Source organism: Cucumis sativus, chromosome 7 (assembly GCF_000004075.3).
Source record: "Cucumis sativus cultivar 9930 chromosome 7, Cucumber_9930_V3, whole genome shotgun sequence".
NCBI classification, from domain to species: Eukaryota; Viridiplantae; Streptophyta; class Magnoliopsida; order Cucurbitales; family Cucurbitaceae; genus Cucumis; species Cucumis sativus.
In genome coordinates, this window is record NC_026661.2 from 4,495,377 (window position 1) to 4,513,448 (window position 18,072).

The 18,072-nt window shown below is 36.1% G+C and overlaps 3 protein-coding genes across 4 annotated transcripts; 1 reads left to right on the forward strand and 2 right to left on the reverse strand.

Moving 5' to 3' along the window:
• Positions 1-433: 433 nt before the first annotated feature.
• LOC101208779 (L-type lectin-domain containing receptor kinase IX.1) lies at positions 434-8,188 on the reverse strand. 2 transcript variants are annotated; one of them, XM_031888821.1, is made up of 3 exons: positions 8,048-8,188; positions 7,895-7,962; positions 434-4,674 (listed from the first exon to the last, which is right to left on the reverse strand). In XM_031888821.1, the coding sequence occupies exon 3, from the start codon at positions 2,738-2,740 to the stop codon at positions 704-706; it is 2,037 nt and encodes a 678-aa protein (XP_031744681.1). In that variant the 5' UTR covers positions 2,741-4,674; positions 7,895-7,962; positions 8,048-8,188; the 3' UTR covers positions 434-703. The 2 variants fall into 2 exon arrangements, with proteins under 2 accessions (XP_031744681.1, XP_004137071.2); XM_004137023.3 differs by lacking the exons at positions 7,895-7,962; positions 8,048-8,188 and adding an exon at positions 5,415-5,568.
• Positions 5,581-8,594, forward strand: LOC101209022 (L-type lectin-domain containing receptor kinase IX.1). Its single transcript, XM_004137024.3, has one exon. The coding sequence runs from the start codon at positions 6,257-6,259 to the stop codon at positions 8,378-8,380; it is 2,124 nt and encodes a 707-aa protein (XP_004137072.2). The 5' UTR covers positions 5,581-6,256; the 3' UTR covers positions 8,381-8,594.
• Positions 8,595-9,181: 587 nt separating this feature from the next.
• On the reverse strand, positions 9,182-18,066 carry LOC101205169 (inositol 1,3,4-trisphosphate 5/6-kinase 4). Its single transcript, XM_011660539.2, has 12 exons — positions 17,722-18,066; positions 16,960-16,995; positions 16,446-16,641; positions 15,409-15,503; positions 13,557-13,625; positions 12,295-12,497; positions 11,612-11,762; positions 11,107-11,220; positions 10,874-10,936; positions 10,610-10,749; positions 10,348-10,504; positions 9,182-9,479 (listed from the first exon to the last, which is right to left on the reverse strand). Exons 1-12 carry the CDS (start codon positions 17,860-17,862, stop codon positions 9,336-9,338), a joined length of 1,509 nt encoding a protein of 502 aa, XP_011658841.1. The 5' UTR covers positions 17,863-18,066; the 3' UTR covers positions 9,182-9,335.
• Positions 18,067-18,072: the final 6 nt, after the last annotated feature.

An 18,072-nucleotide genomic window follows, 5' to 3' on the forward strand; every position in this document is an offset into this window, starting at 1 on the left:
TCGATGGAAACACATGCATTGAAGGTAAATTTGAAGTTCTAAAAATTTGTAAAAATTTTATATGTTGATGGACCAGTATTTGTTATATTTACAAATATCTTAAAGTGTTATGTTGTATCTTCTTTTTCTTTCTTGAAATGAGTTCGAAAACTTGACGAAAACACAACTAATTTATGGTTTTAAAAAATGATGTTTTCAAATATAATAAAATTGACCAAAATATTTACAAAATATAACAAAACTTCATATTCGATAGACATGGATGAAACAATATTTATTCTTGATAGAAGGTGAAATTTTCCTATATTTTGTAAATATGTAAATTATTTTGTCATTTACAATAAGTCTCCGATTAAAAATATAATTGATTTCTAAAATATGCATGTGAATCGTTTATCAAAGTAAGTTCAATTATAAATTTTGACAGGTTTCATACTATTAATCTCTGCGTTGTTTTCAGAAAAGTGAATCGAAATATCTACAAATTAGCAAGCTGGTTTTAAAGAGAAAATCATTTTGTTTGATTAGGGACCTAGGAAGTGCTTGATATGGTTCTTTGCTTGTTCGGGTTGGTGTTTGTTCTCGTTGTTTCTCTCTTTAAATTACCTCAATACCAAAAAGGCTAAGAGACTCTTCTATTATTGATAAGATAATTTGAATAACAAACTATCTAAAGAAAGAAAAAGAAAAACCTTAACCAAGACTATAAGTTGGAACTATTACTAGCAAGAGAAGCAACGCCACTTTGAGTTGTTGAAGATGAAGTAGATGAAGAAGCAATTGGTCTAAAATCATAAGTGGGTGCTGGCAAGTGAGAAGGAAGAATTGGCAATGGTGCTTCAAAGTTCAACACATTAATGGCTTGCCTTATTGAAGGCCTAGCATTGCTATCTGGATGAGCACACCATAGACCCACCACCATCAAACACTCCATCATCTTCTCCTCATCTCCAAATGATCTAATTTCTTTTCTAAGTTTTGAGTCAATTGCATCTAGAACCTTCCCACAGCCATAAAGCTTCCAAACCCATTCAACCATAACCATCTTCTCTTCCTCTACATTGGGATTGAATGGCATTCTTCCACAAGCAATTTCCAAAGCAACAATCCCAAAACTATACACATCTGTTTCCTTTGTAGCCCTTCCTGTTGTTGCACATTCAGGAGCCAAATAACCGAGTGTCCCAGCAAGAGCAGTTGTTTGTGAACCTTTGCCATGGTTCACTAACCTAGCCAACCCAAAATCTCCAAGCTTTGCATTGTAGTTCAAATCCAACATCACATTACTTGACTTTATATCTCTATGCAGCACACACATTTCCCATTCTTCATGAAGATACAGTAAAGCAGAGGCAATTCCTTGACCGATTTTGTACCTTAACTCCCATGTCAGGAAATTGTTTGGTTTGAAAAGATGGGTATCTAAGCTTCCATTTGGCATGAATTCATAAACCAATAGAAGTTCGTCTTTCTCATGACACCAACCAATTAGTTGAACCAAGTTTCTATGCCTTAATTGGCTTATGATTTTCACCTCAGATGCATACTCCTTTATCCCTTGTTTAGACCCTTTTGATATTCTCTTCACAGCAACATTGCAGTTCAGTTCCCTTAAGAAACCTTTATAAACCCCACCAAATCCTCCTTCGCCAAGCTTCTTATCCTCCTTAAAGTTGTTCGTTGCTCGAGCCAATTCCTTATACAAAAACCGTCGAGGTCCTTTACCCTTCTCGAACTCGGAGTCATCCAACATAATCTCCTCCTCTATGTTCTTCATCGCTGCCATCTTCTTCCAAACAATAATCCAAACGATCACTAACCCACCCACAAAGATAACTCCTCCAGCAATGCCCAATCCAATTTCTAGACCTGTCTTGCTAGTGCTACCATCATTATTGTTTGGAGGCAAGCTTGGGCCAGGACTTGGGGCACTTGCAACCGAGTTGGGATCAGTAGTGAAGGTTGGTTCAAGGGTCAACTCAAGGGTTGAGTGAAAAGACCAAGAATATACAGAGTGAGTTGCATATTCATATCCAGTAGAAGCAGAAAAACCAAAAGTAACCCATTCAGGTAGATTCAACCTCAAATCTACAACATGGTGAAGGTGTTGCAACAGAGTATTATTATTCTCAAACCCACTAAAAACAACACTCAAATTATGAGTATCGGAATCATAGTTAATCCAAACATCATTCCTCTTCCCTCCCATGATATCACATTTCCATCTCGAATACGCAATAGATTTCATCGAATTAATATCGATACCTACGTGTTCGAAAGGTGGATCAAAATTGTTGCTGTAGATATCAAACTCAACTGCAAAAAACGTGGCAGTCCCATTCCATAACTCGGGATCATAGCCAATACCTAAGCCACTGCCTCTTGAGATGTTGGCCTGGAGGATAGAACCATTGGGAGCAAAGAAGAAGGTAAGGCCATCACCATAGTTAGCTCTTCCTCTTGAATTGATGGCAAAGGAGAAATGAGTTTGGAAACTTGACATGTTTCCAGAGCCTTCATCCCAAAGATGCAATGGTTGCGAATACGTAGCTCGTCCAACAAAATTCATATTGTTGTTTGATGAGTCTCCAGTGAGCTCAATTACTTGGTTTGTTGGGAATGTTCTGTCGTAGATCATGTCGGCATTACCTTGATTGAAAGAGGTGAAATTGAAAGATAAAGAAGTTGCAAATGGAACAAGAAAGAACAAATGAATGAGAAGATTATTTTGTGCAGCCATGGGCGACTGCTTAGAGCTAGAAGTAGAGAAAGATCAGATGGGGAAGAAGATCTGTTAAGTTAGTCCAATCCCAAGAGGAAAATCTTCCATTTGGAAAATGTTAGGAAAAGGATTTACAAGAAATAACGATGGCAAGCAAATTAATGGAGTGGACGAGGAAATTTCTTTGTTCAACCAACGACTTGTGGAAAACAGGGTCAATGTACAAATTGGAAAATAAGGCAAAAGAAAGTATATCTCAATCTACCAAATTTAAAAATTTGTAGATATACCAAAATCAATTTTCAAGAACCTAGATATGAACGATATACTTTAATATCACTAATACTTCTATCATTTGTGTCAAGGACAAGTCAACACACGGCTAATAACATATTGTGAATCTTGAAAAGCACCTAAAAAGTGCTTTTATTTGTCTTTCATTTAGAGTTGGTTGTGCACGATTTAATTAGATTTGATGTTGTTTTTCAATGATTTACCTGAGTTATGTTCGAGATCAAGAATAAGAGCAAAAAGAGCTCAAATGGACCAACTTTGCAAAAGAAGTCAAAACCGAGCAAAACATGAAAAGGAGGGAAGAAAAACACCGAGAACTGCCCAAAACAGGGCAGCATTGTGACGCTCTACGACTCTATGGCAGTGACGTTTTGAGGCCTAGAGAGTGTGTTTAGAACATAGTTTGGAGTCACACCTTGATGCAGGAGCGATGGAAGATTGTTGGAGGTCAAATCCATCTTGAAGACATGACGAAAAACCATATAACAGCTTCTTCTTTAATTTCCCTCGTGTATTCGTGTAGTATTTCATGTATTCCTGCATTCTTAATAGTTAATATGGTTCTTTCTACAGAAGCCATGTTATACTAAATTCTTGTAATTTCAGAGTTAGATGAATTTTTTAGCTTAATTGCTAAAAACTTCTCTTCATGAATGCTAATTTGCGTTTACTACATGGTTGTTTTTAACGCTCTCTGTATGTTTGATCAACATTTGAACCATTCCATGATCCAAATGGCGGCTTTAGATTAAGTCATGCATGCAAAGGTTGATGCCACATATGCTAGACTATCATTTAAACACACAGAGAGTAGTCAGATAATGGTAAATGGTGATGGTCAAGTGGGATTGGGAGCTTTATGGCCATGGAAGGCTTCTTGAAATGGAAGGTTTGAGGATGAACTGCCACAGCAACAACAGATTGAGTGTTTGATGGTTGTTGACTTGTTGGCCTGTGGTGTGGCTCATCCAGATATAAATTGTAGACCATCAATAAGACAAGCGATTCATGTGATGAAGTTCGAAGCCCCCATTACCTATTCTCTCCCCTCACAGTTCCCCACACTTGAAGATTTTGATGGTGTTTCTTGTAGATCGACCTTGAAGGTTTTGATTTCTCAATTCAATTACAATTGGGTTCAATTGTTTACCGATTTCAATTTCTTGAACCGTCCAAGAATTTTTTAAGATTTCATCAATTGATTGGAGATTTTCGATTCTTTGAAGTTACTGATTTCAATTTCATGCACATAATTTTTTTTTTTTTTTTTTGAAGTTTGATTTCTCTGTTTTGGATGTTTTGTGTTCATGTTTGTCCTCAAAGTTGAAAGAATACACACGGCGGAGAAGGAAGTCAAGCAATGTCCAAAACTACTGTGACAAAATTGAATAATTAAGAGCCTATACTATCACCACTCATTTATTTTATATACATAAAACTGGAAAATCCGAACCAAATATTGGGCAAATTTTGGAATGGGACATGAAAATGATTGAAGTGATATACTTTATTACTACCATCCAAAATCAAAATGTCTCATAAAGTGGGGATTCAAAAAGGTTGGAAGGGTTGAATATTAGGATTAAATTGTTCACAGCTAAGTGCCTTGATTATATGCTTTTGCTTGGTCTTCCCTTGACTCACAAGGCCAGCGGTGGCTACAAAAAAATATAGAATAATTGTGATTAATTATTTAGGTATCGTTCCCTTAATAACCATTTTGTTCTTGCAAACAAACAAGCTTTTGAAAGTTACTTCTTTTAGTTTTCAAATTATGATTTGGTTTTTTAAAAACCATTTAGATACCAAAGGAACTTAAAAACCATTTAGATACCAAAGGAAGAAAGTTTGAGTAGTGTCATAAGTAAAAACCATTTAGATACCAAAGGAAGAAAGTTTGAGTAGTGTCATAGTACTTAATTCTCAAGAACACAAACTAAATGGTTACCAAACGAGACTTTTAATGTGTATGTGTTTTTTTTAACTAAAAGATCACATATTAAAACTCTCAATCAAACAAGAGCAAGATAGAAAGGAAGTTGCACGTAACTCGCTTATTACAAAAAAAAAGAAGAGAAAAAGAAGCATAACTCTATGTATACAAAACGTAAATTATATATATGTAATTGTGTTCAATTCTTGTTTAACACAACAAAAATATGTCACACATTTCCTACTATGTCAAAAATTAAGAACAATTATGCTTAATCAACAGGAACTTAGAACCGAAGGTAAATAGCAACAACTTTAAATATATCATGCATACTTAAATAGCAGCACACATTGTCAAAACAATTTAAATTACAATAATTTAGATATGAAAATGCATGCATATATATGTGTACTTTTAGAATCAAGTACTTGTCAAAGTTCGATTTGAACTTTAAATTCTAAATACCTTATAAATATGATAATTCTTGCCAGTTTTTTGTTCTTTGTGTTTCAATGAATTGACTCCAACCTCTACAAAATTTTCAAAGTGGTAGAGACTCGTACTATAACATATTATAAAATAAGAACATAACAAGAACAAAAGAAGCAAATTAGACATCAAAGTGTGTTATATTAAATTGGTAATAGATTGCAAGTTTCTTTATTCTATTTCACATCATTATTCGAGAACTCACACACTACACAGCTATAAAAACCAATGCTACAACAAGAAATCGTTGAAGACCAATTCAGAAAACGCAGAAGGTGGGATTCGAACATGGCTGAGTGTAATTCAGAAACAGCCCAGAACCAACACTACACATAGGGACCTTGTTAACCACGTGCCCTCCTGGCCCCTACATGGATCTGTGGCTGGTCTCCATTACAAACTCCCATTTCTCGATCAAGTTACTGCTGATTTCTACAATCTCATTTTGAGTCCTCGCCCGTTGGAAGTACAATTTATCAAACAGAAAATGGAGAATTCATGTCAAAATATGCAAATGTATTTGAAGTTGACAGTTCTAGCTTGTTTTGTTGAGAGTCTACTTGAACTTCATGAGAATTTATTTTCAAGTAAACTTTTAGAAATGAGACGACTTAACAGAAAATTCCAAAGGGTCAATTTTGTGTTTGGAAAATTGTTGGGCAAAATCAAGAGCTCCAGCCAATTACCCTGCTGTACCCCGGTCCCCAATCCCTTTTTTTCCACATAGCTCCTCATCACTGTTTGTTCACATCACTTCTCTCTCCGAGAATGAATTATTTTATAAATTCAAGTTTTCTCCTTCTTACGTCTCTTCATCCATGTCTCACATGGAGGTCTCAATTCTCACCTCTCCAAGCTGTCTTCTACTCATCTTATGCTACTCTAACATCTTTTGGAGTCTAACCAACCCAGGTTCAGTCTCAGCCATCATTTCTTATGAGAACTTAACATTCAACCTCACTGATTTCGGCCCAAATGACCACGACATTCATTATGAAGGAGATACATACCCTTCCAACAATGTCATTCAGCTTACCATGAACCAGAGAGACATGCCTCTCAATGGAAGTGTTGGTCGTGCAACCTACAGAGATCCTTTCCATCTTTGGGAGAGTGGCCACAGGAATCTTGCAGATTTCACCACCCAGTTCACCTTCACAATTGACTCACAGCACAGTCGCACTTATGGCGACGGCTTTGCCTTCTTCATTGCCCCTGTGGAATCAAGGCTTCCACCTCACTCAGGAGGTGGCAACTTTGGTCTCTTGAGTTCCAACAAGAGTGATCCAGATGTGGTTCCAACAGCCAACTTTGTTGCTGTCGAGTTTGATACCTACACAAATGCATGGGATCAATCGGAGAATCACGTCGGCGTTGATGTTGACAATGTTAAATCTCTAAGCTCTACTTCATGGTGGTGGAGTGACATAGAAAATGGTGGGAAAGTTAAAGCAGCAATAAGTTACAACTCAAGCTACCATAATTTGACTGTTTTCTTGGTTGATGAAAGAGATTCTGAAGTTTCTCCAACAAACTCTTCTACCTTCACATTCAATATTGATTTGAGAGAGCATTTACCAGAATGGGTAACAATTGGCTTTTCAGGATCAACCGGATCTTTCTTCGAGATTCATACAATTAGCTCATGGAGTTTCAGCTCTATATTACAAGTTGAAGTCAATGTTACTACCACAACTGAACCAGCTAGCTCTCCTGTTAACTCCAAGAAAGGAATCAACATGAAATGGTTCGGGATAATCTTCACCGTGGCACTTTCACTCTTTCTAATTTTGGGGTTCGTTTGGTTTGGGGTATGGATGAAGAGAACTAGCAGAAGAAAAAGCATGAGAAGGAACCAAGAGGAAGATTTTGAAAACGAAACAGGGCCAAGGAAGATTTCATATAAAGACCTATTAGCAGCAACCAACAAGTTCAGTGATGAAAATGTGTTGGGACAAGGAGGCTTTGGTAAAGTATACAGAGGGTTCCTAGACAACAAGGAACTTGATGTGGCAGTGAAGAGAATCACCCCAAACAACCTCCATCAAGGGTCAAGAGAATTCGCATCAGAAGTGAAAACAATTAGCAAATTAAGACACAAGAACTTAGTAGAGCTAATTGGGTGGTGCTGCTGCAGTAAAGACCAAGAATATCTCATAGTCTACAAATTCATGCCTAACAAAAGCTTAGACTTCCACCTCTTTCAACAAAATAACCTCCTAACATGGGATCACAGATACAAAATCGCAATAGGTTTAGCCTTAGCACTACATTACCTACAAGAAGAACAAGATCCATACATTCTACACAGAGACATAAAATCAAGCAACATCCTATTAGACGCCGAATTCAACGCGAAACTCGGCGACTTCGGACTCGCTAAGCTCGTTGATCATGGAAAACAATCAATAACCACCATACTGCGAGGAACAGAAGGTTATGTAGCACCAGAGTACCTGGAAAGCAGCGTGGCAAGTAAAGAATCCGACATCTACAGCTTCGGCATAGTATGCTTGGAAATCGCCTGCGGAAAACAAGCCCTAGGTGAAGCGAGAGAAGACGGAAAGAGACGTTTGATAAAACTGGTTGAATGGGTTTGGGATTACTACCGAAGGAGTGTGGAGGAGGCTGCGGACCCGAAATTGCGGCAAAATTTCAAGAGAGAAGAGATGAAACAACTGTTGATCGTGGGACTTGCTTGTGCTCAGCCGGATTTCCGTGTGAGACCTTCCATCAAACAGGTGATCGACATGCTGAACTTCAAATCACCATTGCCGAATCTACCACTGGAATATCCAGGATTGTCGAGATCGGCAGTGTTTTTGAGTGCGGAAATGGAATCGTTACGAACATCGTCGTGTTTACAAAGCGGAAATCTTCATGGAAAAAGTATTTCTTCCAAGAATTCCACTGCTTCTTCCACTTTTTCGAATATGGGCTAAATTCGGTCTCGGTCTTGGTCTCAACAACAACTGGGAAATCTTTTCTTCTTTTTGTTTTGGGGTTCATCATTTTGTTAGAACAATTTTTTGGTTCTTCAATTTTCTAATTCAATAACTTTTACTACATCTTCAAATGTAACCATTTAAATTTAATTTGCAAATTTGTAATGACTTAATTCTCCTAATCAATCATCAATTTTTTTTTATTCTCTTAGTTCGATGCTTTCTTTACATTCAAATATTACATAATTTTGATCAACTACATATACATGAGGACAAAATATTGGTTTTTCTTCGTCCGTACGGTTGATCAAATCTTATATCAAAAGTCATATACCAATGCGTACATGAGGACAAAATGTTGGTTTTTCTTCTTCGATCTAAAGAAAAAAATTAAATGACGATGACATTAGAACTATAAAAAATTATCTTATCTTTTCCTCGACTTCAATTGCTACCTATTCTACCTCTCTTCATCCTCCAATTTCTTTTTTTTTTTTAAAGAAAAAGGTGCCAATAATATCAATGATCGACAAACTTGCATTAAAAGATAATTACCACTTCACGGTTACCTATCCTTAAAAACACGAGGATTAAAAAGTGAACCAGACGGGTACATATCCAAAAACTCAGAGACTACAAATGTCATTTTTCTTACACCATATACATTTTCTTTTAATCCAATCTCTCTCTTATGTTAATTTATATATTGTATGTATACGTTCTTTTGTTTTTCCATTTAATCCAGTTTAAGGGTTTGTGTTGTTAACCAAATATTTTATGATTATCTGCAAAACTATATGGATAAAAGAGTCAATTAGATTTAAATCAAATAGTGTTTTGAAATTACTCTCTCTCTTTTTAAAATCTTGAAATTTCAAACCATAACGAGTTAAATTTTTATTTAGATAACCCTCAAAATACAAATTTGCTCACAAGATAACAAGAAACAGTTTTAACTGCTAGAGTTTTTTATGCTTTCATACTTGTTCTTGATGGCTTCCCAGAAAGCAGGTATTGCAATGTCATCAGGAACTTCCTTGAAAGAAGGCAGATAATTTACATCCACAATTACATGATCCCCACTCTTGTCTTCAACCTGAAACAATTTTCAACCAAATCATCTTCCAACAAAACAAGCAGAAGACATTGACAGATCCAACAGCCAACATCCTTGATTGGATATAATCATTAAACATAAACAAATCATTAAACATAATCTTTGGAAGTCTTGGTTGTAGAAACTATGGCTGCTCTTCTAATATTTCTCTAGTTTATTCTAAGAGATTATCTTGTTTATCATGAATCATGTTATGGTCGAAAAAGGTGCTGGAATCTATCAGAGGGGCTTACGGGAGAAATATTTTGGTAATATTTTTAATACTTACTACTGGCATGGGGGATGTGTTTTCAATTGGAACATCAAACTTTGCCTTTGAAGATCAACATGGGGTGTTGAGGTGTTGCAAAAGGAAGTACAACCTTTTGCTGATGCTGATATTTTGAAAGATTTTTCCATGCCTCTTCTAGGTTTTGGACTACTTTGGCATGATAGCTTTGAGATCGCCAGTTGCATCTTCTTGCTTGTCTCTAGATTTGTTTTTCTTTTGAGAGGTTTATTTCCTTATGCTTTGTATTCAGATCTTCTCGTTTTGGTTCTGTTTTAGTTTCACTTTTTCGGTTGGTTTTCGTCTTTTTAGCTTGTTCTTTGCGATTGTTTGTTTTGGTCGATTTTTTTCCCTTGTATTGGCAGTTTGTTTGGATGTTTTTTTTCTTTTCTTATTTTGCTAACTCTATTGTACTTTGAGCGTTAGTCTCTTTTTCCATTTCTAATTCCATTATTAATAAAGAGACTTGTCTCCGTTTAAAAAAAACATAAACAAACCAACCCTCTCCCATAAGGTAGATAGGAAAAAGAATATTAAATGAACAATATAAAGGCAAAGAAGAGGAAGAATTTTACTTACAACGACATCAAAACCAAATATTGAAAGGTCGAGTACTCTCCTAAGCCAGTTGGCAGCATTTTCGACAAGCTCAAAATTGAGGTCCTTGTTATTAGTATCAGAACTTTTGCCATCTAAATGCTGTTGGCTTTCATTGGCAATGGGCAGAGATTTTAAGCTGTGCATAAAAGCAATAATGTTATGTGATATTGACTTCATTATCCTAAGAAGTAAGATGTACTATAGCTATCTACAAAAGGAAGTAACTGAGCAGAAGTGCAACCTGTCAAAGACTAATGGTCCAACACCTTGGCGTAAATTCATCAATATACTTCTGTTTGGTGTAGACTTCTTAACTGCATAAAAAATCTTTTCACCTAGTGCATAAAATTTGTAGAGAGTGGATGAATGATCCACGTACTCCTGCAGTTTCAGCACCGACAATTTCCAAAAAGTGTTTAATCAGTGTACCACAAGAAGAATATAAGGTAACAGGCAAACATAGGTCAAAGGGATAACTCTTCAAAGGTCTCATGAGATTTCTCACCTGAATAATAGCTGGAAGAGGAACATCCAAATTCTTGAGATCTTCAACATCAAAAATGATTGCCTGTCAAAAAATTTCTACTAAGCAAATGATTCTTATAAAAATTCTGCTGCTACAACACAAGAAATCAAATTAATAATTGAAGAAACATATAAACACATTTTACTTAGCTGCCCCTTCATTTAGTTGGGGTGTTTTGAATAAAAAATAAACATAAAAAAACACATAAATACCATTTTGTGAGCATCAGAAACTCCACACGCAACTTGTGGCTTCACTATACAAGGAAGAGATAGTTTAGCTTCAGATAGCTTCTGCACCAAGTTATCCTCGTTAAAATTACCAACCTGCATAGTTAGGCACCACTCACATAAGTTTAATACAAAGAAACTTCACACGTTCCACACAACATAGGACAGGACCAAACGAAACAGTTCATTTTGCATTTACTTATAGATTACAGAATACCAGGTCACTTGGAGTAAGAATTTTCAAACCCCTCAAATTATCTATCACATGCTGATTTTCTCAAAAAGCAGAGTGACGAAACATGGATCCACAAAATTTAATGCACGTCTTAATCACTTCTTTTTGTTCTAAAATTTCCAAAAGAAGAGGCTACCGAGGAATGACTCAGAACATTTTATTTTTTCTTCTGACAGAAGTGTAAGAATCATCGACATTAGATTAACATCCTTGATTCCTTCAAATATTACAGAAACGTGAAAACAATAAGACCTTGAGAAAATAAGGACCCCTGATTATGCAGCCTTTTGGTTTGAGAGCCTCCAGCCCGAGAAGAATCTGTTGAATTTCCAACCGATCCAATACAGGTTTTATATTATTAAGTGGGTCAATTACGCATAAATCTGGGTGGACTTCAATATACCTGTGTGAGCATAAAAATGAAGAATTAATTAAAAAGAGTTTGTTAGGAACATCATTAAGGAGGGAAAGATCATTAGTCATGAATTGAAGTGTAAGTCAGCAGGAGTTTGTTAGTGCCTTGAAATTGTATTAAAAGTACATAAACCACCATTATTGCCTACCTTCATTCTCCCATTTCTTCTTTTTACAACCGACTACCTCCTACTAACAAACTCTTTGGCTAATGACTAGCATAGTCTCAGTACCCTAATGATGTTTAGAACCATTCTTGACATTACGGCATTACCCCATCCCAAAATACACTTTTGTCATGCAATCAAGCAATGCTCGTATATCAAATTGTTAGAATTTATTTCTTAAGAAAACAAACAAAAAATGTATGAAAATGACAATATAAAAAGGACAACCCCATAGTCTTCGCCTTCCACAATTAATATGTGACATCACCACTTCATATAAAATAGAAGTATCATAATTCCAGGAAATGTTTTTTTTTTATTGAATAACATGATTCAATGAAATCTTCATGTTACCTCTGCAATTCCTGCATTCTGCTGGAGTAGGTTATTTTGTTAGAGAGGTCAGAAGAGTTGCTAAGCTCAACATATAGAATTTCATCTGTTGCTTTATGGAGAATCACGTCAACCTCAGACAATTGAGATGATAAAGGGAGATCAAACGTCAGGGGCATGAAAATCAACCCATTGTCAGTAGGATACAGAGGAAAGGCACCCCTCTGAAACATTCAGAGAAATGTATAAATTTCAAACCAACTGAATACAAATAACACATAGAAGTCCGGCAATAAAGAAATTAGCAAGCACTAAAATAACGTTGCAGTGCTGTTTGTGAACAGAATGCAAGTTAGATCGAAAATCAAACTTCAACTATAAAAGGAAGAAATTACTTCATTGCATGACAATAACTAAAAACGAGCACAAAGGGATAACCTACAGGTTGCAAAAACGAACATAAGGAAGAAGCACAAGGGTATTTCTGATGTACCCCAAGTGATTGTGGAGATTCACCCATGAGGAGGAAAACTTGTGGAGAAAGTTATTTGTGCTATCTATGGGATTAATCATGGGGGGCTTCGAAAATTTCTAAAAGAAAAGGAAGATAGCAACTGTGGTCAGATTTTATGAAGGACAAACATTTTTTCAGTTTTGTAGATTTTGTGGTGGGAAATAGAAGACAAATCAAGTTTCTGAAAGGACAAATGGTGTGATGCAGAACCTTTGGCAACCAAATTCCCGGATATTTATTCCATTATAATTAAAAAAGATGTTTCAATTGTTGACTGTTGGGTCAGTGATCAACAAAGTTAGGACTTGGGGATTAGAAGACCTCTTTTTGACAGAGCTGCAGAATGTGGTGAATGCTTGATTTCCTAAACGTTTGGACTGTGGGCTGTGGAATGGGAACAATGGTGACAAAAAAAAGTGGACAATCGACCCATCTAGTAGCTTTACTGTTAAATCCACATTCTCGAATCTAAAAAAGAGGGAGTAAAAATGATTCTAGTGGTACAAAGTAACAGAGGAACTAAGTTCCCATGAAGCACATATATTCTGGTAAGTGATACCTGTACTAAAGTACTTTTCCAAATAAACATAAACAATACCATAGAAAGGATCAATCATATTGTTTCTTTTCTGTTCTTCTTTCTTTTTTTTAAAGGAAACGAGCCAATTCATTAAGAAAATGAATAGACAACACAAGGATTAATCATATTTTTTCTAAGACAATCAATTTAGAAGAATGCGTGTATATATATATATATAAGAACGCTCACCTTGGAAAAATCAAGTTCACGTGAAAGCTTCATTGTGTAACCAACTACAAGGATGCTACAGTCAACTGCCTGTTAGCAATGTGAATTGGAGAGGTCGATAAGAGATGTAGAATACTAGATTTGATTGAAAAAATAATAATGAAATAAAATAAAAATCTACACAATGATGGAACAATATGTAGTTATCTATTGCTATAAGGCATATAGATTAACATGATGCCCATCATGAGTTGGCCTAGTGGTAAAAAAGAGGCAATCTCAATAAATGGCTAAGAGGTCAAGGGTTCAATTCATGATGGTCACCTACCTAGGATTTAATTTTTTACGAGTTTCCTTGACACCTAAATTTTAGTGTCAGGCAATTTTCTAGTGATTTAATTTTGTACTAAAAGTTCGGATTTGGAAGAAACAATCTCATCAAATTTTGCAGACGTGCTTCTCCACATAATAGGATCCAGGTCGTCCTCTACTTTCTGACACAGAATGCAATAAATCAATCCCCACAAACGAGGTTAACTTCCTTAACAACCAAGCCAAAGTGTTAACTTATCCATATAAAACTTGCCAAAAAAAGTACTCCATCTTTGGAATCTTAATCCTCCATAAAGCAGAAAAATCAGGGTCATTAATGGGAGGAGAACAAGTGATAGAGACAGGGAAATAAAGTGCAAAGGACTCTATACCCCACCCATTAATTGTCCCAAAGGTATGTTATTTCCCAACGTTCACTGCACAATCGGCATGGCAAGAAAAAGAGGGCAGCTCATAAGAAATATATTTTCACAAATACTGGAGGTGCCTTTAACAACTCCACCTGATAACCACTCAAAAGGATCAGGGCCATACGAGTCTTAGGCTCAAGGGAAAGACGCCAAAACTTAAGCCAATAAGGCTTTGTTTGGAGTCCTTGACTTTCCAATTTCTAAAACTTCTCACCAGTTCAACACTTCTACCCCTTCATCAATCCCTTCCCATAGGAAATTATGTATGAGCTTCTCGATAATCTTGCATACCAAATTAGGCTCTTAACAGAGAGAAATAGTAGACAGGGATGCCACTTAGAACAAACCGAATAAGAGTCAGTCTAGCAACTTTGGAGAAGACACTCTTCTTCCAAGAGGCTAATCTTTTCCCAACCTTATCAACCACCAAATTCCAAAAACACAACAGCCTTGTATTCTTTCCAAAAGGGAGCCTTAAGTAGGAGGGAAAATAACCTACTTCACAACTCAACCCCTCAACCCAACTCAACTCCTAAGCTTCTCCGAGAAAAATGAATACCTATACACTGACGCTTATCCCTATTGATCCTAGATAGATAGATAGATATAATGCAAGAGAACTAATGGAGCCCGACTGATATGGCTTCAAAGAAGGCCAACATATGTGTGTGTATATATAGTGCAAGAGGACTAATGTAGCCACGTCAGGCCTTGACATGGCTTCAAAGAAGTAGATTATTTTCCCTCCTCCTACATTGGTTTTTTAGTGTTATTGCAGGGGTTGTCTTCCCTTTTCAACACACACACACATATATATATGGCTTTTATTGAATCAACAAAATTACATAGGGTTTCTACTGCTATCTTTATGATTTCATTGGGTTTTTTTTATATTTTCGCATGCAAAGTTAAAACCCCAAACTTTTACCTAAATTAATCTCCTCAATTGATGCTCTATGTAAATTACTGAAAAAGGTCGGTAAATAGTTTTTTACACCTTCAAGAAGTATATTGAACTAATAATCCTAAGCTTCGTAGACATGATAATCCGATTTTCCCATTTTCTTTATAGAGAAGCATAATAAAATGAATCTAATATCATCAGAACAAAAGGACAGGAGAGGGAGTACCTTCCTATTTAAGCGACAAATACTCAAAGGCAATTCTTCTAGTTTGCTAATACAAACCGTTCCCAAATTTTCACATGCACTGTCATCTTGAACATCTGAAAGCAAAGTACCAAAGTCAACCACATCACATTAAAGTGTTATTGTACTATGTTGTTTGAGTAACCTAAAATAGCACAAAAAACCAATCATTTCTCCCATCTCATTTTTGTTTTATTAAGTAGGCATATAGCAGCAGAAAAAAATTCCAACTAATTATAGGATATGTCATAGCTAACATTAAAGTTTAAACTACCAACATAATTTGTTGGCAATCTTGTGTAAAATGTGGCTTGAGAAGAATAGAACTTTTAGTACAGGAGAGTTCAATGGAGGTCATGTGGGCCAGCAGTTTCTTTGTTTCTTCCACTTGAAAAATACACCATAGAAATTTACCAAGTATGGTCCATCCATCATTTCAGTCATGGAATTTTAATGGTAACATGCAAGGCTTTGGACATGGTTCATCATCTGCGTTACTGGCTTAACAATTCTCACCCAAGAGACCCACGCTACAGAAATTCAAGGCTGTTGACAATCAAATGCGCATGGAGAATTTATTCAAAGATTGGCTGTCCAAGGAGCCCTACCATTTGTCTTCCTTTTTAGTTTCAACTATTTTTTTCCTTTTTAATAAAGAAACGACTACTCATTGTTAGAACTCAAAGACAATCATTGACCAAAGCAACTATAAATACCCATTAAAGAAATAAAAAAAGTATAAGGATTTGAAAGAGATTCAACAAGTAGCACTTGGCAAATCTCACCTTTCAAACCAATCTAAGACTTTTCTTTCAAAGCTTATTGGCTCTTTTCAAACCAAATACTCTAAAAGAATTGTTTTTACAACATTAATCCATCTTCCATGATAATTTAACTTTGAATCTAGTAGCTCATTCTGGAAGAAGAAGCCACGAAAGAATCATGTCTGTGGTTAATAGATAAACCCAGAAAGGTAAGAAACCATGAATGTCAAATGAAAAGAATACAATTGTACTCACTCAAAACAACAACAAGCCATCCCTGATCAATCAGGTGATTGATATCATCCTTCTTCTCACTTGAGATGACATACAAGATAGAGTTGCGAATGTCCCCCCAAGATAGCATGATTTCATTAATATCATCTTCTGTCAAAAATGCACTCAATGAGAAGCAATGGATTGAGTGAGACTCTGCTTTCTCTTTGATAATATCCTATAACAAGATGATATTTGTATCAGGAGCTATATAATAGTAACAATGTCTGCATGTTGCATAGTAGGTAGTAGAAGAGTCATTTTAGACATCAAAATGCTAACAACAAAAAATATTGGAACTTCTGGAAATTCAGCTACCAACAAGCAACATGATTTCTTTTCTCAAAGAGAGCAGCCTATTTAAATGTTATTTGAGTGTTGCAATAATTTCCTAGATGTAGAATTATGTCAACATATCATATCACTCTCCTCTTGTGATGCGAACTCATAGTATGCTAAGGGACGGGGGTTCCAAACAAAGTAAAATGAAATCCACCTTACAATCTGAAGAGTCCAGCCTGGAAGAAATTCCCTGACAAAATGAAAACCAGTTGCCAGGTCAAACATTAAAATGATATCCTAAAAAACAGAGTTTTATACAACAAAAGTTGATCAAAGTATAATTATTCTACTCTATGATGGAAGCTCATAGTATGCTTCGGTTTATCACCAGTTAAACATCGAACTAAGTTCCCCCAGCATACACCCCAGTTTTTATCAACGGGCTGGTGCGGAAGATCACAGACTTGATCAGACAATAACTGCTGACGTTATTAGTTGAAGGTCAATTTTTCTCGAGGTAGGGGTAATAACGCGGGAATGCTATGATCATTTGATGGGGTTTGTACAAATTACAAAACAATTCTTCCTCTATCACTTCTTTTTGTCTCTTCTAGACAAGCAAGCCAGCTACACCAATCTATCAGCTTTGCACTTTAAAATAATGATTGAACACTATTGTTTACGCACTCCCAATTTCATATCAATAAAAATGCATATCTTCCATCCTATGAACCAAATGAACATATGATTCGGAGAGTATTGAGAAAACACTGACTAGTTTAACATTAATTCTAAATTTGTCTTCTTTCTCTAGCATCCTCAATTTCATGAGTTACGGCCAAATGGAAAATGTGTCAATATATATCACAATAAGGAAAACGAAGAACATCAACCCCACTTGTACACTCAAACTTTATAAACAAAACGAACATGATTCCAGATAAAATCAAGCATGCAGAGGCAAAATGGGAGATACCGTTCGAAACATGGAATAGCGGAGGTGGCGGAGGAGAGCATCGGAAGTGGGTCGTAGTGAATGATTGGGATTATGGGCATTAGAATTGATAAATAGTACAGAATCATCCAATATTACTCCCTTCACCAATTGCCCAACCATGACTGAAAGAGAAGAAAATTGGAAGAGAAAAAGATACAGAGTCCTCTAGTGTTCCATTTACTCCCTCCGATTCAGCTCATCGCCAACCCATCCATGGCTGCCGCAGTGTTTGCCTCATAGAGACGAGGTTCAAGTGCGCAAAAGAGTATCTTGTACCTGTAAAGAACCCTGCCATGTTGGGTGCACCTTTCATTGTGGTTTATTTGATTC

What these genes read in the sequence shown, in the direction of transcription:
- LOC101208779 (XM_031888821.1), bottom strand. Translation starts at nt 2,740, where the DNA reads ATGGCTGCACAAAATAATCTTCTCATTCATTTGTTCTTTCTTGTTCCA.
- LOC101205169 (XM_011660539.2), bottom strand. Translation starts at nt 17,862, where the DNA reads ATGGTTGGGCAATTGGTGAAGGGAGTAATATTGGATGATTCTGTACTA. An exon ending in GTGAACTTGATTTTTCCAAG is followed by an intron (nt 12,498 to 13,556) that starts GTGAGCGTTCTT and finishes TGAATGTTTCAG; the next exon opens with AGGGGTGCCTTTCCTCTGTA. An exon ending in TTTCTGATGCTCACAAAATG is followed by an intron (nt 10,937 to 11,106) that starts GTATTTATGTGT and finishes ATTTTTTGACAG; the next exon opens with GCAATCATTTTTGATGTTGA.
- LOC101209022 (XM_004137024.3), top strand. Translation starts at nt 6,257, where the DNA reads ATGTCTCACATGGAGGTCTCAATTCTCACCTCTCCAAGCTGTCTTCTA.